Consider the following 23,368-nt stretch of genomic DNA (forward strand, 5'->3'; position numbering starts at 1 on the left):
TATATTAAATTTTATTTATGAAATTTTAAATTTTGGATTATTTATAATATTATAATTTATATAAAAAATTTTATTTTTTTTGTTTTTTATATAGAAAACGACAACGGATAAAATCCGTTGTCGTAGGGGGTCTAAAACCGTTGTAACTGATGATGTTGTCAAAACTGCGCCCCTACGACAACGGATTTATCCGTTGTCGTTCTTCTCAAAGACAACGGATAAAATCCGTTGTCTTTGAGGGCAACGACAACGGATTTTATCCGTTGTCGTAGACACAAATCCGTTGTCTTTGAGGGATACGACAACGGATTTTATCCGTTGTCGTAGGTGCACAGTTTTGACAACACCATCAGTTACAACGGTTTTAGACCCCCTACGACAACGGATAAAATCCGTTGTCTTTTAGCGTTTTTCTTGTAGTGAGAATCAAAACTCAATTCATCCAAACAATGAAACATAATGAAATCAAGCGACAGACCAAAGAATCAAGAAAACAATCACAAAAACGAGACAATCATTAAAAAGATGATCAACACAACAAATACGGACACACTACATGACACTCCAAAGGCAAAATAGCTTCAAATAACCTACCCATGAAAGAGAAGAGAAGAAGATATTCTGGTTCAAGAATTTTAGGGTCGAATCGCATTCAACAAGTTCACATTAATTTAAGCTAATTAACAAATAAAACCGGTCAATTTTGTTATCATATTCTCCAAACATAGAAGAATTCCAGCCAAAAAACATGACGAATTACCTCGGTTATCAATAATCAGAAGCTGTCTAAAGGCACAAGGATAAAAAAGAGATTGTCATGGAAGAAATTATGATTGGCATTTGAGATGAGATGCAAGCTTTGGTGAATTTCGAACGAGACAACTGGAGTTGGGGAATCGAGACGTGTTATGCCATTTGGTCCTGTAACTTGCACTTTTTCCGATTTCAGTTCTGTTATAAGTTAAGTTACGTTTTTGGTCCTGTAACTTGTAATATTTTTCAATTTCAGTCCTTTTTCCCCCAAAATCGAAATTTTCCATCGAAAAGTGCCAGCTCACGGTCGGAATGCTGAGTTATAAATTTAATTGGGGATTTGGATTTTTGGTGGCCCACATGGATTTCTAAAACTCCAGGTAGGAAATCTCATCACTTAAAACCGAGAAACATTCCAAAAAAATGAAAAGCCTATCAGTAAAAAAACAATCATTTTCTCAAAAAGAAAAAAAAACTCACGACAACATCAAGATTATAGCCCTAGGAAATTTTTTTTCTCCAAATCGCAAATTTCTGAACCCAAAGAAATCGAAGCAACTCAGAAGTCCTCTTGCTTGAATAAACTACATAAAATTTCAAAAGTATTTGAAATGAAGATCCGCCTCTCAAATGGAATGAAACCTCCTCCACCGGAATGGCATATGTGAGTTCGTGGCCCGTTTTTGTAAAAAAAAATGCATTTTTTTGTTTGAGTTTTGATTTCTGGTGCTATTTGCAGCCTGCAATTTTTTTTTTTGTGGTCCATGTGTATCTTCCTTGAATAATTGAAATCTTTGTGGGCCTGTGCATTTTAAATATTACGTTCTGTCTTAAGACAATGAAACAAATTTATTGATTTATGTGTATTTATTATATTTTCATTGTTTGTGTAGAGTTTTGTTATTGTTTTTATTAATTAATCTCAAATGGTGCAGGACTAAATTTTTGTTTATATGCACATAATGAAGCTCGAAGGCACGAAGACTAGAGTGAAGAAAGTGACTATGCAAAATAGGATAATACTAGTTTAGGGAATGAAGATGGAAGTGATGAGAGCACAAATGATGATGATGATTGATGAGTACAGTGAATCTTTTATTGAGGCTGATGATGAATGTGACGATAATTTGTTCACTGCTAATGTGGATTTTGAAAATGAGTGGTGGTGCGGGGAAAATAACGCCTTAAAAAGTGCCCCAAAAATATATATGGCCGAAGATTCTGCCGATGAGAATTTAATTGATAATGAGGATGAAATGAAATATTGGCATTGAATGAAAAATTTTCAGTTATGGTTACTTTATATGAAAGTTTCTGTTATGATTCATTTTAAATAGAATGCATTCTATTTTTACTTTGAGTTCTTGGCAAATTAGTCTGTTCTGAAAAATTGAGAAATACTAATAATTCCTCATATTAGTTATGCATTGATTTTTGTTATTTTGGAATGTTATTGGAGGACGTTCCACTAAATATTTCTTTATTTTTCAGTAGATATAGAAAATGAAGAGTCCTTTCTTGTTGTTTTCCTTAGTAATACTCATATGTGCTCAAGTAGCTTGAGCACCATGCCCATTAGAACCTCTCTCTGCTTAACCCTGCAATGTGATTCTACTTAAGAAGGTGTGCTTATCTCTAATCTGGAGAGTGAATGCATCAGTCTAATCTGGAGAGTGAATGCATCGGTCTGATTTCATAATGTGTATATGTATATCATCGTCTCTTGATCGAGCTCGTCTATGAGATAACTCACATACTTAATTGGACTACCTGGATAAACTAACAATCATAAGTTGATGTAAATTTATAGACTAGCTCGTCTCATGATGAAAGATTTTTTTTTTTTTACTGGAAATGATTCCGAATTCTGTCATATTTGGCAAGGAAATGAAGGACGCCAAATGTTTCATAATTTTTCATTTATGCTTGTCATGGCATGGTTTCCCAAAATGTTTCAAGTTTCCCTAAACAAATTACTTAAAAGTTATTTTATAAATTATATATAGTGTTGTTGCAGTTTATATGCCGAAATTTGTCCAATTCCAAAACACAATAATTATGACCATACAAAAAAGCAATATTTGAAAAAAAATAAATATTAATAGGGTATATAAATAGATGATGCAGATTGAGAATATATCTCATTACCCATAAAGTTGTAAGGAATGAACATATATGAAAAGGTAATCACTCTTCTGTTCTTCATAAAGTGATCACTCACTCTTGCTTGGGTACTTTATAAATTTTTCACTATAAAAAAGTATGTATATATAAATACTGTATATTATATAAACACTAATGTTTCATCTCGTTTCTTTTCTATTTTTCAAGTTTGAATTAATTTGACATGTAATTAACAACAATCAAACTATTTCTTTTATGGACAAAACAAAGCCAAGTGTAGGAAATATTGTCTAAAACTCTTTCTTGAAGCTTTCAAAACACAAAATAAAAGTAAAGAAGAACCTCAGCATTCATACCCACATTTCCAACTTGAAAAGATAGAACACCAAAATTTGAATGAACTAAATATGTTAACCATAACACCAAGTTTGAAAAGTTCGAGCAAGAAAAAACGACATCTGAAATACATAGAACGATAATACATTGATTAAAACTTCATTACATTAATCACATGTTCACCTTGACAACAACAAAATAGATTATAACACTGCCCTAAAATCTAAAAAACTTGATATTTTGGGGACGGAAGTTAGCAAGTGACAGTAGACGGCTCGCATAGTCCCTAAATATTGTATAAGCTTCGCATCTTCATCTTCTCAGTAACCAAAATCACCATTAAGTATCTACAAAACAAACCAAATCAACCACGGCAGCGCAAGAATAAACTTCAAAGTTGTGTTCTCCCTCGCCATTTTTCGATTTTCTTCTTCGAGCACATTTATCTTCCGTTTTAATCCTGGAATTATATTCATAATTCTATAGAACATTGGTGCATCCTCCCAAGCAAAAAAGTCACAGCCACCCTTCAGTAGAAGGAAAAAGTGACCGAAATTGAAATGAAAATTTATATTACATTTCTGCAAAAATTTAAGAATACATGAAAGGGAAAAAAACTCACCTTCCAATCTATGTAGCCATGAAACCTCCTACCAGGGTTATCATTTGTCCAAAAAGTTCATAAAATCACCTGTTTCGCACATTTACAGAACATGAAACCAGTTCAAAGGCTGAAGGCATCTTTCAATATTTTTTTTTTAATTCGGTACCCGACGTTCTACCAAATTTTCTGTGAGAAAACTAGATTCAGTGGCTTGGAAGAATTTGGTTAAGGGTTCAAAAATGCATCGCGATTTGGAGAAATATTTGGTCAGGGTTTGATATATATTTTTTTGAGAATAGGGTTTGATATTTGATGTTGGGGAAACAATTAGCTTTTTTCCGATTGTGTTTTCATTTTTTTGGAATATATTGGGGAAAGTTGTCGTAGAAATAGGATGTGCATTTAATTTTTATTTTTATATTTTTATTTTCTTATCTGACTTCTAGAAATCCACACGGGCCACCAAAAATCTAAATCCCCAATTAAATTTACAACTCAGCATTCGGACTGTGAGCTGACACTTTTCGGTGAAAAAATTCGACTTTGGGGAAGAAGGATTGAAACCGGAAAATAGTGCAAGTTACATGACCAAAAACATAACATGACTTATAACAGGATTGAAATTGGAAAAATTGTAATTTACAGGACCAAAAATATAATTTTCTCATTCAAGAAACGAGGATGTTGGGCGTTTGACAATTTTGGATGGGTCATAACACGGGCGGATCAAATAATTCTTTAATGGATTCTGGGTCAAAGATCTTTCTCACGAAAACGACCCATCAAACGCTAACACAAGTGTTGCCCTAATATTAAACTAGCATTTTGTTGCACGCATTGCGTGCTAAGTCCATTTTTATGATAAAATTATATTTTAATTAAAGTTGACAAACAAAATTATTTAATTATATATTAAATACAAAAATTGGGGAGAAAAAAATAGTTCAATGAAAAAAAAAGAAAAAAACATAATTGAGAGGGAAAAAATTAAGATAGTGGAGGAAAGCAGTTGTGTGTGTGCGTTTTTTTTTTTAATTTATTTAATTATTTAAATTAGCATACTAAGAGACCAAAGAGTTCTTACATAATATATAAACTAGCCGCACTGCACACACGTTGCGTGTGTAACGTTATATATAAATATTATGTTATATGTATATAACATAAATTTATTTTTTCAAGTATTTGACTAATTATTATTATTTTTTGCAATTTTATAATTTTATGGGTCTTTTTTTTAAAAAAAATTAAAGAAAGCATATCAAGAGACCACTAAGGCGATTTTCCATAATATATAGTATAAATATGTGTATATAATATAAATTTATTATTTTTCAAGTATTTGACTAATTTTATTTTTATTTTTTTGCAATTTTATAATTTTGTAGGGTTTCTTTTTTAAAAAAAGAATTAAAAGAGAGCACACCAAGAGACAAGATGCTCTTTCATAATATACAGTATAGATTTTTTGCAATTTTATAATTTTGTGGGGTTTTTTTTAAAAAAAAATCAAAGGATATATAATATATAGGAATAGATTTATACGACCACAACGTCCAAACCTAAACAATTATTCAGAGATTCTTCATCTTCTTCTTCATGTAATCGCGATATTCTTTGCCTTCTTCTTCATCTGTTCAACCCTCACAAAAATTTCCAGTATCTCAAGGTTTACCAATCTTTTGATCTGTAAAAAAAAAGGTGAGATTTTTTTCAATGCAAAAAATTTCCCGAAAAACGTAAATTATGCTTCTGATTGGAACTCTCTCGGATTTTAATTTTCGTTTGAGAAACTATCATCGGTGATGAGCCATCGAGATAGTCAAAATCACATCTTGTGGCAATGTTGAGTCTTGATTTTCATTCAGTAACTTGGATTTTAGTCTTGTACTGGTCGTTTGCAAAAACTCCTGAGAAATCAGGTCAGAGTTCTTTTGAAACAGATCTCCTGATATGGTCATCCAATGATAATTGATTATTTTTTATTTTCCCAAAGTAAAACTTTTTATTGAAAATAAGTGTTGTATAATATGGTTAAGTTGGTAATTAAACTGTATTAAATTCATGATTATCGTATATTCAGATAAACATCTCTTCCTGTATTCAACATAATGTGTAAAAAAATTATATTTGCATAATGAAGTAATTTTATTTTTTTGTTTCGATTTCAGGATAGAGCAATGAAAACAAAGAAGCGGGATTTAATTAGTTATCTTCCCTCTGATATTATAGAAAATATTCTTAAACGATTAATACTGCGCGATGCTGTGATGACAAGTATACTATCAAGAGAGTGGAGATATAAATGGGCTACTCTACCAGCTATTGTTTTGAAAAGTTATTGTTTAAAATTATCTTATAATCAATTGAATTCGGCAGTTAATCAAATACTCGTGCTTCACCAAGGACCCGTAAAGGAGTTGGAGGTGAAATATTTGGATTTGGATAGTTGTCATTATCTACACCAATGGTTCGATCTTTTGTCAAAAGATCATCTTCAAAAACTCTTCCTTAGTTGGCGTTTTGGACTGAAACTGAAAGAGTATTGTCGGCTTCCTTCTAATTTTTATTCTTTCTCTGAATTAAGGTATTTGTATCTTTCAAGATGTGTGTTCAGGCTTCCGTCATCATTCAAAGGGCTTAATCGTCTTGTCTCCCTTAAATTGGAGAATGTTAAAATCAAAAGTAATAAGCTAAGTAGCTTAATTTCCAAGTCTCCTTTCCTTGAGTGTGTGGTGATAAAAGGCACTTGCTACACATTCAAAGCCCTTAGAATAAATGCGTCTAAACTTAAAAAATTTTTCTTTCGTGGCTTTGCCTCATCCGTCTATTTTTTAAATGCTCCCCTCCTTGAGGAAGTCCATATTGTGCTCATCGGCAGATCTTACTCACCACTTCCAGATAAAGTGAAACAGGATAATTTTATGAAATCTCTTGCCCAATTATCTTCCATCACAAAACTGGCACTTGATGGTTTTCTTCAGGTAAACGTTTCATTTGATCAGTTTTTTTGTTATGTTCATTAAATGGATCCATCTCTTTCTATATTCTAATCTGAATGAATAGATAGTTTCCTTTGCATCCATTCATTGTTGAATTGTCTTCATCATAATTTCAATGCTACCAAGATTTTCTCTCTGTTAAATGTTAATAAATATTTTAATACTGATTTTCCTATTTATTAATTTATCACAACAGAAGCTTGCTTATGTGTTATCACTAAAACATGGTTTTTGATTAACACGTTGAATTGGCTACATTGTGATTAGTTTGAATTATATATTTTTTACATTTATTCTTTTTGGATTCCAGCCGATGGCATTAGATGGAGTATGGCAGAATCTTACCTTTGAAATGAATCATTTGAAGATCCTTGGATTGGAAATATCTTCTTATGAACTTGCTCAAATCAGCTGTGTTATCTGCCTGCTTAGAATCGCCCCTAATTTGGAAACTCTCGAATTTATAGTAAGTGATGTAATTTTTGTTGTGGAATTTTTTGGGAGTAATGGTTAGTGTTCTAGGTTTACATCTTTCTTATTAATTACAAAACATTTCCTTTGTATTTAAGAGAATATAAGTAGGTGTAAGATAAGGTGTACACGATAAGGTGTAAAAAAAACATATTTGTACGATGCTACATGTACACAGAGGATTAAACTTTGGGTTACACATTCAACTTGAAATTATACAAATATCTTAGTATATTTTTGAAATAGTTTTTTCAAATAAAATGGAGGGATAATTTTGCAATTTCATGTGAATGTGTAACTCAATGTGTACATGTAGGATTTCCCTTTTCAATTTTTGGGTATTTTTTTCTAGCTTCCATTTATTATTTCTCTATGCGTGTAGATTTCAGCCCCTGACCCGCAAATGATGACTAGCCTATATTTGGAGCAGCAACGAGAGGATAATAGCATTTCGTTAAGTGTCCTAAAAAATGTATTGATTTGCTGGCAATCTCCCGAACGAGTTGATTTGGACTTGGTTGAGCTTATTTTTTCTTTTTCCCCAGCGCTGGAAAAAATCTATTTTCCTATTTGGTGTGAAAGATCCTATGTACAAGAGGTATTAGTTGCAATGCCCAAAGCATCACCAACAGTAGAAATCTCTTTTAATGATATGGATATAGAGTCAAGAGCTTTCGATTTTCGTGATTTTGACTAGACATTTAAATCAGTGATATTGGGGAGTTTAGAATCTTTGCTATCCATCATGGCCTGCTCGGATTCTACTTTGGTGCTGTCCAAGCAGTGACCTCATCCTCGTATAATCTCAATCCTATCGGAATTGATTTATTTGTTTTAGAGGACATTCGCTTGTTTTAGCGCTAATATGGTTGCGCGCCATATTGATCAATTTGCTTTTTCGCACCCATCGCGCGGGTAGCGTGGATTGAAGGAATTTTTCCAAACTTATCATGGATGTTTGATGTTTCCCTACTTGATTTCTAATATATTCTCTGTCTAGAAAAAATAATTTTTGTAATGTTGTCTCTATTCATTGTCTTTAATCTACATTTTTTTTATTGTCCTATTACGTGTAAACAATGTCATTAATAATGAATGTCATATTGGATATCAACGTGGTATTGGATATTTTTTTTTTATTTTTTATTCGAAATCTATTATTACAATGCTTTTGTTTTTTAATTTTTTCTTGAATTTTAAATACTTTCGATAAAAAGTGATAACATTTTGTCTTTGTTTTAACCGTCTTGTCGATTGTGAGAATACTGTGTATATTCTTATTATTTGGTGTTGCAAAATTTTTTTTAATATATTAAAGTGTTATCTTATAGTTAAAGTAGATTTTATTAATAATTGATAATAATATATATCTTTGAATTAAAAAATATTTACATGTCTTAAAGATAAAATCAATATAATTTTTTTTACTTTTCAACTAATAAAAATATTCGCAATATATTTGAACAATGAAACTTTTACACTTTGGCTGTGTTTGGTATATGGGATTAGCCAAGGATTGCCAAATTATCCCATGTTTGTCTCGTTTTTTGGATCAAAAAATAAAAAACCCAGGCCCGTGTTTAAAGCTCTCTTTCCCGGATAAATGGATGTTATACAATCCATTGCCCCCCCCTTCTTATCGTAAGCCGAGCTTGCACAGTACCAAGGATTCTTTATAAAAATTACATTCCTACCCTTCGCCCTAACATCTCTACCTTCCCAATTTTTAACCCTCTCTGCCGTTCATTCGTTTCGAAAGCAAGGATTATCGCTCTAGGTGGAGAAAGGTACGAAAGTCATGGCAATTTTTCTTCATTCATCGATTCATTTTTTATATTTTTTCAGATTACTGAATACCGTGTCTCCTATTCATCTTTAGCTTTCTTCTTTTGTTGGTCTGCATTTTTTTGGGCCATGAAATCTCCAGTTTTACAACACTTCTCCATTTTTTTTTGTTTAGCAAATATAGGAAATAAACTCAGTTTTACCGATTTAATATTTGTACAGTGGGTAGGACTGCTTCACTCGACATTAGATTGAACCGGCAGATATAAATCGGCACAGTCCCTACCACTTGATTCCTTCGGTAATGTCTGAATTCCTACTTTGTTATATTCCATACATTGATTTTCGTTTTTGCAATGATTTCATAAATTATATCAGTTTCTTGTTCCTGAAACTCGTTTGTTTTGTGTGAATTTTCCATACATGTGTAGCATTTTTGTTGAAGCTTACACTGTTCTTGGTTTGTTGAGAGTTGTGGCAAGATGGAGAATAGGCGTAAGAAGCTTTTAATCGTTCTCGTGGTACACCAATTGCTGTGTATGAATATTTTGATGTTAACCCTTTTAATTTGACAACGTTCGAGAATGTTGAGAAGACGAAGTACGAACCCGCGCAGAGAATCTTTGTCGTATAGAATGATAAATAGAATTAAGGGCCAATTGACCCATTTACGTAGGATTATTGATGCCAGAGATTACCAATGCGTTGTCAACTTGAGAATGAATCGGAACGCATTTGGAAGGTTGTGTTTCTTGCTTACTAACGTAGGGGGTGTCGTTCATTCGAGATACGTGTCAGTTGAGGAAAAAGTAGCCATGTTTCTGTCTATCTTAGAGCATCACAAAAAGAACCGAGTGGCTGGCATGATTATATGCGTAGCGGTCAAACTATAAGCGCTCATTTTCATGAAGTTTTGAATGCCATGTTGAAGTTATATACGATTCTTCTTGTCAAGCCTACCGCAGTCGATGAAAACTGCACAAATGACACTTGAAAGTGGTTCAAGGTAATACTACATTTAATGTGAACTTCATTCATGTACGACACAAGTTTCTTTGCATACCAAATGTTTTTGTACTGCCTTGTAACGTTTCTTGACATTATTCATGTATTTTTTATTAATTAACGACGGGGGTGTATTGGTGCGTTAGATGGAACCCATATTCAGGTTCATGTCCCTTCACGAGATAAACCAAAGTACAGGAATAGAAAGGGCACTATTACGGTCAATGTTCTTGGTGTATGTGACCGCAATATGAACTTCATTCACGCTTTCACAGGTTGGGAGGGATCTGCTGCAGATGCTCGAGTTTTGAGAGATTCTTTGACTCGAGATGATTCTTTTAAAGTTCCAAGAGGTATAATAATATTGTGATCTGTTTCAGAATTTAATACATGATGAATTACTGTATTTATCACTGAGTAATTGAATATTTACCTACCATGCAGGTTGCTACTACCTGTGCGATAACGGATATGCAAATGTGGAGGGTTTTCTTGCTCCTTACAGGCAAGTACGATACCATAGGGACGCTTGGGGCCACCGCGCATCTGGGCCTGAAAATTATAAGGAATTGTTTAATTGGAGACACTCTCAAGCAAGGAACGTAATTGAAAGATCGTTTGGTTTGCTGAAGAAGAGATGGGCCATCCTACGAAGTCCCTCTTTTTACCCCTTGGCAGTGCAAAATCGGATAATTCTAGCATGTATTCTATTACATAATTTTATCCGTTTAGAGATGTCTGACGACCCATTAGATGAAGTTGAAGAAGATGTAGGTAGCCCTGTTTGCGAAACTGAACCCGGTTATATTACTACGTTGGAGTCTTCCAACGCGTGGGACGATTGGAGAGACCAATTTGCAATGGAAATGTGGAACACTTCCGGGAATTAAATTTTGCGTTATCATATCATATTCTGTTCTGAGGATTAATTTCATTATTCCTTGTATTTCGAATGTACTGTTGCTGAACACATTGTCAATATTTGTAGTCGTTGAAGTTCTTGGATTTATGCGTGATTAAAATTTATGATTTGCTGGGCCAGCATTGAAAGCATTCGCAACATGGCACATTTTCATCTTGAAGATGAATCTGTTTTCTAAAATATATTGTTCATCTTGTTTATTGTACTTTGATCTACAGTTAAGTAGACAATGGATAGTGGAGCGAGTTCTGCAAATGGCATTGGTAAGATCAAGACGGCTGACAAGACACGAAGAAGTTGGACTGCACATGAAGAAGAATGTCTTCTACAATCCTTGAAAGAAGCATGCTTAAAAGGATGGGTTCAAAGCAGGCTACTTAACGTTTCTGGAGAATGCAATGCAAAAGGCCCTTCCTGGTTGTGAGCTACGTGGAAATCCACATATCAATTCCAAGATTCATGTATGGAAGAAAAACTATGGATCGTTGGTGTCGATACTAAGCAGAAGTGGTGTTGGTTGGAATGATAGTAACCACAATGTGGATGCTAACGACGAAACATGGGAGTCAATCATCAAGGTATGTTTTCGATATACAAATCTCTGCCTAGTAGCCTTGCTTTTTCATGTATTTATCTGCTCTATCACAGTCAGATCCGTCTATGAAGACAGTGAGATACAAGCACTGGACGATGTATGATGATTGGTGTCAAATCTTTGGAAACGAACGAGCTACTGGTGATTCTTGGAAGTCATTTCGACATGCAGTAAATGATGTCTTACAATTGGAAACCGAATTGGATGTTAACTTGTCGAGCCCTGATGTTCCAATCATTAGCCAGTGGCAAGCAGTTGGTGATGACTCGGTCTCAGACACTAACACTCCCTTGTCTAAACCAGTAACAGGTGAAACATCAAAAAGTAAGAAACGAAAGCGGTCCAATGATGATGACGACTCCGTAGTTGTTGCTATAAACAACCTCGCTCATATCACGAAAGATACACTGGGAGAACTGATCAAAGAACTGGCTGCCGAGGAGAAGATTTCAGCAACACAAGATAAGGTTTTGGAAGCTCTAAATGGGTTACATGAATTCACGAAAGACCAAAGGGTTCGTGCTGCCAAGCTGCTGTTCAACAATCACGACGACCTTGAACTTTTCCAGCGACTTGATGAGAATGGAAGAATCTCATTGCTCAACACTTTGTTGGGAGGTCCTTAAGCTATGGCTCTATTGCAATGTTAGGTATTATTATAAATCCTTTTGTATCGTATCACGATTAAGGAATATGTCGTTTTGGATGTATGCTTTTTGATGTAGAATGTATTTCTACATGTTTTTGTTATTTTTGGTCCAATGAACTGGTTTATATAAAACGTTGTACAAATTTTGTCATTATACTCAAATCTGCTGTGGTTCGGAAAATTTGTTATGACATATTGTTGCAGCAGCAACCTTTTATGCATAGTTGAATGAAAAGTGACATTGACATAGAAGCATTACATGAGTCACAAAGATTATTCTCGATCGTTTTCTTCCATGATTTTATCTTTACCTACAACATTGCCACCCTATCGAAAATGATTTCCGATCGCAAATATCAGTCTTCCCTATCGGTTAATATGGAGACAGGTTGGATCATGCTGAGGATAAATTACTCAATGATCTTCTGGCTTTTGTTCGGTGTGTAGAGCATCTCTTATGTGACCACTTCCACCCACTTGAAGATTATGAGACAACATCTGGTTCAGCGGCAACTCATGTTCGTCGAATAACGGAGAAGGGAAGTTGGAGAAAATCGACGACGGAGGGTCGTCATCTGGTTTGGATATAGGGTTTTGGTCACAGAAGATTGCTCTCCTGAACAAGGACTCCAAAGGGCTATCAATACTGTTGCTAATTGAAGGAAACATATCTCACAACAGTTGGTTAATTTATATAACATTAATTTGTCTCCTTTTTCAGTTCAAAAAAAGGATTTAAAAAGGCCGTGTATCAAATCTTGAACATGGTGAACTATGCGAAATCTATACAAAAAAAGAAGAAAGGGATTGTTCCACAATTTTAGTGAAAGTTAGGGCATGGAAAATGATCCAAGAACACATGATTTTGAGGTTGAATGGGTGATGCAGAAACAGTGATAGTGATGGTGGAGAAGGTGGAGGGGAGGTGATGAGCAAATTAATGAATAATTGTGTGGGAGAATTAGATACTATGTAGCTCTTATCTCTTGTCTCATCACCGGTTTTGGAGCAATATTGGGTACAAAGTGAAAGGGTTAGGCTATGTTTTATGCTCTTCGTGCACATGGGGTGATAGAGAGGAGAGGGGAGGTATGTGGCAAGAAATTTTACCTAATAATAACTAATAATAATAATAATAATAAGAATTCACACAATACATAATTCCATCCCAATTTAAATGTTGCAGAAAGCGAAAGTGACATTGACATAGAAACATTACATGAGTCACATTTACACATAAACGCATACACATACAAAAGATGAAGTGACATTACATACAACAAATACTTTGTGACTTATCTTATGTGAACCCTTAACCACCGTTCAAAACTATTGCATCTACCGCAACACATTACAAAACATTACCAAAAAGTGTCGAAGGATCGAACACAACAAAAATACGGTGGTAAAATACTACTCCAGGGGTGCACTAAACTTAGTCACTATCATCATCAGAGATGTCAATGACTACACATGGTTCTGGTAACTTCACACTCACAAATTTTTCTTTGCTCTTCATTTTTTCCAGGGAAGCATCACTCATTTGAGGTTTGCAAGTTTTCATCATATCCTGCGAGAAACTCAACGTCTTTGGTTCACCTAACTTCAGTTTCTTCCTTGAAATTACTGGCAAGCATCCACTGTCGAAAGCATCTACCAACTTCAACTTGTTTTGACCACATACTCCTTCAGTACTGCACACCGATTCTTCATCACAACAAAGATGAATGACAGGCGGGGTGAGCTTGCTTGTAACAGTTTCTTCCGAACCACAATTAAAACTAACAGCCATTTTTTAGTTCCAAATCAAGCAGACAGAATGGAAAACGTAACTTTCTCTACTTCCATAAGACTGGAAGCATGCCCTACTTAAATAGAAGAAGTTTGTATCCGCAAACATGCCCAACCACTTGTATTTAATACAAAGATTTGCAACAGGTAGATTTGCCATATTCGTAATGATGAAACTTTAGAATGTCAGCACATAATAAGGATTTGGTGATCTACGTTGGAAAACAAATTTTTATTCAATGCATTTATGTCAATTACTGTTTCAACTACAAATTTTTAATATTGAAATATATTGAATTGATTCATTTGTCACATCAAATGCAGTGAATAAATTCCCCATACTCGAAATAAATTAAAATTATCAGGCATTTTTAGGAAATCTTTGTTTAAAAATCAACTAAAAATCATTACAAAACCACAAAAATGCTATATTCTCACACTAAATTATATAGACATAAGTAAAAAAAGAAACTTACCAACAATATATGCTTGGAACATTTGCGTAATCCCACCACCTGACATAAATTAATTCCACAAACAAAAATATTTAGACATAATATTGGAATTTGCATGAGCGAGGACAAAGTAATTGTCATACCTCCATTTAGAATATATGTTTAACCACCAAAGACAGAGGAATTCGAAAGACCTCTTGTGAAATAACTTTCGGACGGTGCACACAGAGTAAATAAGGATTGAAAAAGGACGACTTCACTATATTCCTAGCTAATAACGAATTGCACATCAACATATCTAAAAAAACAATAATTATATTAGCGACAACATACATCGAAACACAAACATTTTAAAACTCTAACGAAATCACAAAGACGACAAAAAGGTTTCATACAAACTATTTTCTACTTATCATCACTGATTCCCAACTCTTCCAAAATCTTTCTGATCTCCCGAGATAACTCGTCCATTTTAATGCCTAAATTGCGATTCTCATTACGCAAATCAGTTAAGGTTTTTAGTACTTGCACCAGTTTCTCTACTGGAATACGTTGCGTACTTAAAGGGACATTAGTAGATGAACTAGAACACCCTGACTCATGCGAATTAGAATCTTCCAAAGGTTTCTGGGTATAAGAATTATATGCTTCTTCGGCCTCTTTTTTACTATCGTAACCCTGGAAACAAGGGTCCTTGAAACCTCTCACTTGGGAGTGTGCTTCACACCACCTACTGTACACTCCCGGTTTCCGTCCAACGAATACAACATAGGTTCTTTCCTGCAATTCACAAACTAATTTCATATTAATATTAACCTGTGAATTCAGTTTAATGGAAGTAATATAAATGAATAGGTATGGAGCCCAGAATCACAATCTAACTTAATTCAAACTCACAAAATATTAAAGTGAGTTTAATTAACATATATACATTTTCGGAGGATTTATAGAATTTTGAAAAGCACTTTAAAGGTAAAATATGTTCACAGTGCACATATTACAACAGAAATGGTATATAAAAAACATAAATAGTCGAGGATGATTATTGTATGCAGTAAAAACCAGTGTTCGTGTTTTCCAAATTGGGAAGGCTGAACTAACTTTGTTTTCAAAAGAATAAACATAAAATAAATAACAAGAGATCACCATCTACGAATACTTGGACAAAATTGTGGATTTTGTTGTGAGATGAGGGACGAAACAAAACCCGTATGCTGAGAATCATACAATGCACGAAGATTTGTCCTGAAATGCAAACAATGGTTCAGATTAAATGCACGCGGAAATGAACACCGACGGAATCGTAAAAAACAAACAATAATTTCCGATGTCACAATATTACCTGGATCTTCGACAGATCTGCTGCGCAAATATGAGAAGTCGAAACGATCTGCTGCACATTCGAATTGGAAATTTCAGGATGAAGAACGGGTTCTAGGGTTGGGATATATTGGACCGTAAATAATATTAAGGCCAGGGGTATTTTTGGCCACACAAAATTAGTCTCATTTGTAAACACAACAATAAAAACCGAACCAAACAAAAATAATTTTTATCCCTAGTAAAAAAAATCCTTACATGAAACATTATAATCCAATTTTTATCCATACATTAATAATCTCATCACATGTACCAAGCACACCCTTTAAATATTAATCACTTACGGTCATTGATATTTTATAGTTATATTAACATTTTAAAATAATACATTATTAATTAACTCATATTAGTCTATAGATATAATATTTAATATAATTTTTCTTCTTTTTTGAAATACATAGTTGTATTGACATTGTTCACAACCAATATATGTACAATAAAGATTATTTTCATTGGATGAATATAAAAATTATTTAAAATTTTTAAGTATAATACCTTTAACATTTCCTAATAACATATATTAAAAACTTTAGATTGTACTCCATCAAATCTATATATATATAAAAATTGCTTCACTTTTAATCTTGTGTGTTTGCTTCTTTTTTTTTTTTTTTACTTATAATACATCCAACACTTTTCTATACATTTCTTTTGCATTTAACCTATCATCTTACGCCCAAGCAAATGATACCTGTGTAAACCGATTAATTTTTTTTTCATAGATTACAATACTGAATATATATATATATATATATATATATATATAAAATTAACAGAAGTTACTTCCCTTGTTTTCATTTCTTTACCGGCATGTATTCGGAACGAATTATTTTTTATTATTAATACCTTAATATATATGCATGTTTAATTTATAAAAAGAGAATCAATTTTACGTTACACTACAGACGTCGGTAAACATCTCATGAATTGAGTGTTAATGAGATTTTAACATATGGATAATATCCAAATCATTCATCCAAGAGTTCACATCTCAACACATATGCATAATTAATATTATAGGGTTCACATGACATCAAATCCTCGTTTAAAGATGAGCACAAAACGATTCGATATCGAGAAATTCACGACAAGAATAATTTCAATCCATGGAGACGGAAAATGAGGGCATCACTTGTTCAAAATGGCGAGGAGGATGGACTCGTGGGAGATGAAAACATGCTTGATAATATCAAAGAAATGGACAAGAAAAGAATTCTTGCAAAAGCTCATAGCGTTTTGATCTTGAGCCTTGGAGACAAAGTATTGCGTGAAAATATCAAAGGAGAAGTCTGCTGCTACAATTTGGCTGAAACTCGAGCACCTCTACATGACTAAATCTATGGCAAACAAGCTTTTCCTCAAGAAAAAGCTATATACATTCAAGATGCCAACTGGTAAGTCGATCGAAGGTCAGAACGATGATTTTAATAAAATTATCTTGGATCATAAAAATGTAGAGATTAAAGTTGAAGATAAGGATCAATCTTTGTTGTTATTGTGTTCTCTCCCTGATGCATATGATAATATAAGAGATACATTGATCTATGGAAAAGAAACTCTCACTCTGGGAAGAAGTACATGCGACTTTGATATCCAAGGAGTTGAACAAGAAATCTGGAAACCAAAGTGATGATCAAAGTGAATGGCTCTTTACTAGAGGAAGATCTGGTAAGAGAGAATTTAAGCCAAGAAACAAGTCTCAATCAAAGTCAAGAACTAAGTTCAAAAGGAAAAGTTTCTTTTGTCATAATAAGGGACATTTTAGAGGAGATTGTCCCGGAAAAAAATAAGAAACAAGGTGTAAAGGAATCAGAATGATCAAGGGATGTAGCTTTGGCAGAAGATGGATATGAAAGTGCTGATGTATTGCTGGTAACCACTGATAAATATGAAAAGGAATGGATCATTGATTCAAGATGTTCTTATCATATGAGTCCATGTAAGGAATGACTCACATGTTTCACTGAGATCGATGGTGGAAAAGTCCTTATGGGAGACAATATAGCATGTCAGATTGAGGGCATAGGGTCTATCAAGCTTAAACTCATTAATGGCATTTTCAAGACTTTATCTGAAGTTAGATTTGTACCAGGATTAAATAGGAACTTGATATCACTTGGAATGCTAGATCAATCGGGCTATGAATTCAAGGATAAGGATGGTGTTCTCACTATCATTAAAGGTGTAATGGTTGTAATGAAAGGATTGAGGAATAATGGTCTATATGTTTTGGAGGGGAAAACATATATTGAGAAGAAAGCACTGAATGCACAAGCTAGCCTTGGTAGAACTTTACTTTAACATATCCGACTAGGGCATATCAGTGAAAGGGGAATGATTGACCTATACAAACAAGGAATTTTTGGTAAGGACCAGATTAACAAGTTGAGCTTTTGTGAACATTGTGTTTTGGGGAAGCATACTAGAGTAAAGTTTGAGAAGGGCAAGAACAGAACCAAAGACACTTTGGATTATATGCATTCTGATGTATGGAGGCCTGCAAGAATTCAGACACACGGTGGCTCTAGGTACTTCATAACCTTCATAGATGATTACTCTAGAAGAGTAGGACTATAAACAATGAAGCAAAAGAGTGAGGCCACACATAAATTCAAAGAATGGAAAGTTCTGGTAAAAAATCAGACATGCAAGAAGATAAAAAGTCAAAGGACTAATAATGGTTTGGAAAATATCAATTAAGAGTTCGTTGATTTTTTTAAAAAGGCAGTCATAGCAAGACACTTGATTGTGAGACACACTCCTCAACAAATGATCTTGATGAGAGAATGAACAGAACTTTGTTAGAAAAAGTGAGGTGTATGCTCTCGAATGCAAAGCTAAATGCAAGTTTTTGGGGAGAAGCAGCTGCCAAAGCATGTCATTTAGTAAATAGATGTCCATCACCAACTTTAAACTTCAAAACACCCACTGAAAAATGTTTAGGAAAACCAACAGACTCTAACAAACATATAGATTTTGGATGCACAACTTAAATTCATGTGACAGGAGGAAATCTCACACCAAGGGCCAAGAAGTCTATATTTCTGGATATCCAAAAGGTACTAAAGGCTATAGAGTGTGGATCTCAGATAATGGGCGAGAAAGGGCTGTTGTCAGTAGAGACATTACTTTCAATGAAGATGACATGTTGAAGGAAACACCTTTTGAAAACAAAACACACCTAGATGAACATACAAGCAAGAATGATCATGTTGTGCTAGAGTCACATGAAGGAAAATCTTTTGAATGATCTGGGAATTAATAGGATGTAAGAGTTCATCATTCACATGATGATTATGAATTGAAGGAGTACAATCTTGAAACGGTTAGAGTAAGAAGACATATCAAAACACCAAAAAGATATGGATATGTAGATTTAATTTCATATGCACTTAATGTGTCAGAAACCTTGAGTAAAAATGAATCAAATACTTACAAAGAATTAGTGAGTTGTCAGCATAATGAAAAATGTAAAAAATCTATGCTTGAATAAATAAACTCACTTAAAAAGAATGATACCTGGAAGCTGGTGGAGCTACCTAAGGACAAAAAGTTGAAAGGTAGCAGATGGATATTCAAAGTTAAGGAAGGTATACCAGGAATTGAAGCACCAAATTTAAAGCAAAGAAAGTAGCCAAAGATTTTACACGAAAGGAGGGTATAGTTTTCAATGAGGGCTTCTAACCTGTTGTCAAACACATGTCTATCAGAATTCTCTTGGCATTGACAACAATTATGAATCTGTAACTAGAGCAAATGTATGTATGAACATCATTCTTACATGGAAGTTTACATGAAACCATCTTCATGAAACAACCCAAAGGTTTTGAAATAAAGGATCAAGAAGATAAGGTGTGTTTGCTGCAAAAGTCCCTTTATGGATTAAAGAAATCATCAAGATAGTGGTATAAGCGTTTTGACAGCTTCATGATATGCAATTCATTCAAGAGGAGTGAATATGATAGATGTGTTTACTATAAGATGAGTCCAGGTACCTGTACAATCTACCGCCTACTTTATGTTGATGACATGATCATAGCAAGTGAGAGTACGAGTAAGATAAATGAGCTCAAAGATAAACTTAAAGCTGAGTTTGAGATGAAGGATCTAAGTCCAGCACAAAAGATAATTGGGAAGAAAATTGTAAGGGACAAAAATAGGAGTATCTTATATCTATCACAAGCAGATTACCTTAAAAAGGTTGTAAATAAATTTTGTATGATGAAATCAAAAGAGGTTATGACTCCTCCGACTGCTCATTTCAAATTGTCAAATGATCAGTGTCTAAAGGAACTTCAAGAACAATCATACATGGAACATATACCATACTCGAATTCCACAAGAAGTTTAATGTATGCTATGATATGTACTAGACCAGATTTTGCATATGCAACTAGCCTGGTCAGTAGATTTATGAGCAAACCAGGAAAAACACATTGGAATGTTGTTAAGTGGATATTGAGATATATGAAGCAAAGCCTATCTGCTGGATTAGTGTATGGAAAAACAAAGGGTAGCTAGGAAGGTTTGATTGGATATGTCGATGCGGATTATGCAGGTGATATAAATAGGAGAATATTAATAAGTGGATAACACATTCACTTATAATGGATGTGTCATCAGATTGAAATCAACATTACAAGCCATAATGGCTTTGTTCACAAAGGAGGCAGAGTATGTAGCTATAGCTGATGCAGCTAAGGAAGAAATTTGGCTAAAAGGAATTCTATCAGAATTTATTGAAAAGCAAGTGAGAGTCAAGATATAAACCGACAGCCAAAGTTCTCTATATTTGGCCAAGAATCCTGCACAATATGATAGGAAGAAGCATATAGATTTCAAAATACATTTTATCAGAGATCTGGTAGAGCATGGAAAGGTTCAAATGGAGAAAATTTCAATCAAATATAATCCTATTGATATGCTTACTAAGTTTGTGCCTAATGTGAAATTTCAACACTGTCTAAAGCAAATAAGTGTTGGAAAACTTGATGTGGTTCCTTAGTTGTTGACATATGGTCCAAGGTTCATATAAATCCAAGGTGAAGATTTGTTAAGTTGGATTGCATTCAAGCATCGATTAGTTGGATGGTTGGTAGAACAACATCATCTATTGGGGTGCCTATGCAAGAGATATCAGCTGTCATAAATTCCTAACTAACCAAGAAGTAGTTGTAAACAGCTATAACAAGAGGATTCACAACAATGCAACAATAGTTTGATTCTTTTCTCTCGTGAGAGGCTGTAGAAATTGCTTGAGAGAGATATGAATGTTCTTGAGTTTGTATCTTTGTTTCATGCATATGTGTGTGCATGCTTGGATCATACATGATCGAGTTTTGAAGATTGTAATCAGAACATTTCTCATACACCTTTTGACATAGTGATTGAGCCTTGAAAGTGGATGTAGGATTTCGATCCAAACCACTATATATCGTTCGTGTTCTTTTTACATTCTTTGGTTTTGATTTTGATTGGCAATTGATTGCCTCATTTGGTATTGCATTTCTCCATCCTCTCAATTCATCGATTCATAACAGTTTCATGAAGATTCTGATCAATCTCTGCATTTGATCAATTTATTCAAAATCAAATCTATGGCAGAAAACACGCAGACTGATTCTTATAGCAATCCGATCTCCAAATATGTAGTTAATGATCCTTTGAGTCCAAAATTTCTTCATCACATAGATAATCCTAGACTCGTGCTCATCTCACAATGGTTGACTGGAGATAACTATGCCTCTCGGAATCGTGAGATGGTGATTGCACTTTCAGTGAAGAATAAATTGGGGTTCATTGATGGTTCGATCAAGGAACCTGATAATTATGATCCAAACCTATTAAACTCATGGATCCGGAACAAAAGCATTGTTCTCTCCTGGATTTTGAATTCACACTAGTAGAATTGTAGGCTTTTACTTCGCCACTATTTACTTCGGCATTTAATAATTACGAAGTAATATGTATAAATCAACTTCGGTAATAATTATGGCGAAGTATACACATACCTTTTACTTTAGATTTTACAAAACACGGGCTTCACTAATAATTTTTGATAACCTATTACTTCGACATGCTATATTAGATGAAGTAAAATGGTAAAAAAAATTAAATTGAAAAGTGGTGAAGTGAAAAGATGAACCGGAACACTGGACTTTTAATCTCCTTTCACCTTCATTTCTTTCTGAACTTCGCACCCCCTTTCTTCTTCAACCCTAGCAGCCGTCGATTTCCATCTTCAGGTGTCCATCATCGCCGCGAACTGCACACCAACCCAATAAAAGCTGCACGTTTTTGGAATTCTCACGCGGTGAGAGAACTTCTTCATCCCTCCTCTATGGCAATCTATATTCAGTTCTCTCGTCTCTTCTTTCGTGCCGACATCTTCTCGCCGGAAACCAAAGCCATTGAGTCAGAGCATCGGCGCCTCACAGAGTTAGGAATAGAGTTAGGCAGAATCATCTTCCTTTGTACTCCTCTCAAGCGCTCTAAAGATGGCAGTGCTTTTACCAAATGGTATCTCCATACCCCGTGATTCACTTTTTAGTGTGTTTTTCATGTTTTTGCTGTTGTTAAATTATTGCTAATAGAATCGTTGTTTTTAATTGTTTGTTTGATGTTTGAGCGAGCAGTTTAAACATGAATGTGTTTTAATTTTTGGATTTTATAATGGCATAATACAAAAATTGTAGTGAGGAGTGCTGCAAAGGTGTTCTTGTTGCGTTGAGAAGCTTTCATAATTGTAGCCTTGTTGCAAAAATTAAGATGAATCACGGTACTTACTGTTTGATCGTCTTTATATTTTTCATTTGTGGTATATTATTGATTGTAGGTACTTTATTTGAGACCATTGAAGGTACCCATCAAATTTTCAATTTTTTCAGAATTATTTGTGGTATATTATTGATTGTAGGTATTTTATTTGAGACCATTGAAGGTACCCATAAAGTTTTCAATTTTTCCAGAATTTATTTCGACTTTATAGCTTGTATTTTCAGTATCTTTAGATTGTAGAAGTTATCTTGAAAATTATATAGGCAGGTTCTGTTCGAGGAGGTTCTGTTCTGGCAAATGAAGAAGCGTGAATAGCAGTATGCTCGTTTACTAAGGTTGTTCGAGGAGGATGATGAACTCGATCTTGAGCTTGGTCTACGAGATTGAGCTCTTTTTGTTTTTGTATGTTAGTGTTTATTGATATGGGAAACTTATGCTATTTTGATTTTTGCTGGATTTAATTGTAGTTTGACTGTTGTGCTGCTGTGTTTTTCACGTGTGGTTCAAAATACATATTCGCTATGAGACCATTGTCAAAGGATGTCATCGATAACCTGGTTAGCCTTTTTATTACTTGAATAATCATTATAGTCATATGAATTAGTGTATATATGTTAGTTAGTAGAGTACCAAGAGAAAGGCCCATTTTAAAGCAGTAGTCATTTATGTTTTGAATACTTATTTAATATATATCAAAACTCTAATCTGAACTCGGAGGT

At 34.1% G+C, this 23,368-nt stretch overlaps 1 protein-coding gene across 1 annotated transcript; it reads left to right on the forward strand.

Annotated features, from left to right (window-relative positions):
* The first annotated feature begins 5,384 nt into the window (after positions 1-5,384).
* LOC140875512 (F-box/FBD/LRR-repeat protein At1g13570-like) lies at positions 5,385-8,454 on the forward strand. The gene is made up of 4 exons (XM_073279216.1): positions 5,385-5,518; positions 5,989-6,801; positions 7,130-7,285; positions 7,673-8,454. Exons 2-4 carry the CDS (start codon positions 5,998-6,000, stop codon positions 7,985-7,987), a joined length of 1,275 nt encoding a protein of 424 aa, XP_073135317.1. The 5' UTR covers positions 5,385-5,518; positions 5,989-5,997; the 3' UTR covers positions 7,988-8,454.
* Positions 8,455-23,368: the final 14,914 nt, after the last annotated feature.

This window comes from Henckelia pumila, chromosome 1, assembly GCF_033568475.1.
Source record: "Henckelia pumila isolate YLH828 chromosome 1, ASM3356847v2, whole genome shotgun sequence".
Classification (NCBI taxonomy): domain Eukaryota; kingdom Viridiplantae; phylum Streptophyta; class Magnoliopsida; order Lamiales; family Gesneriaceae; genus Henckelia; species Henckelia pumila.

What these genes read in the sequence shown, in the direction of transcription:
- LOC140875512 (XM_073279216.1), top strand. Translation starts at nt 5,998, where the DNA reads ATGAAAACAAAGAAGCGGGATTTAATTAGTTATCTTCCCTCTGATATT. An exon ending in CACTTGATGGTTTTCTTCAG is followed by an intron (nt 6,802 to 7,129) that starts GTAAACGTTTCA and finishes TTTGGATTCCAG; the next exon opens with CCGATGGCATTAGATGGAGT. An exon ending in TGGAAACTCTCGAATTTATA is followed by an intron (nt 7,286 to 7,672) that starts GTAAGTGATGTA and finishes CTATGCGTGTAG; the next exon opens with ATTTCAGCCCCTGACCCGCA.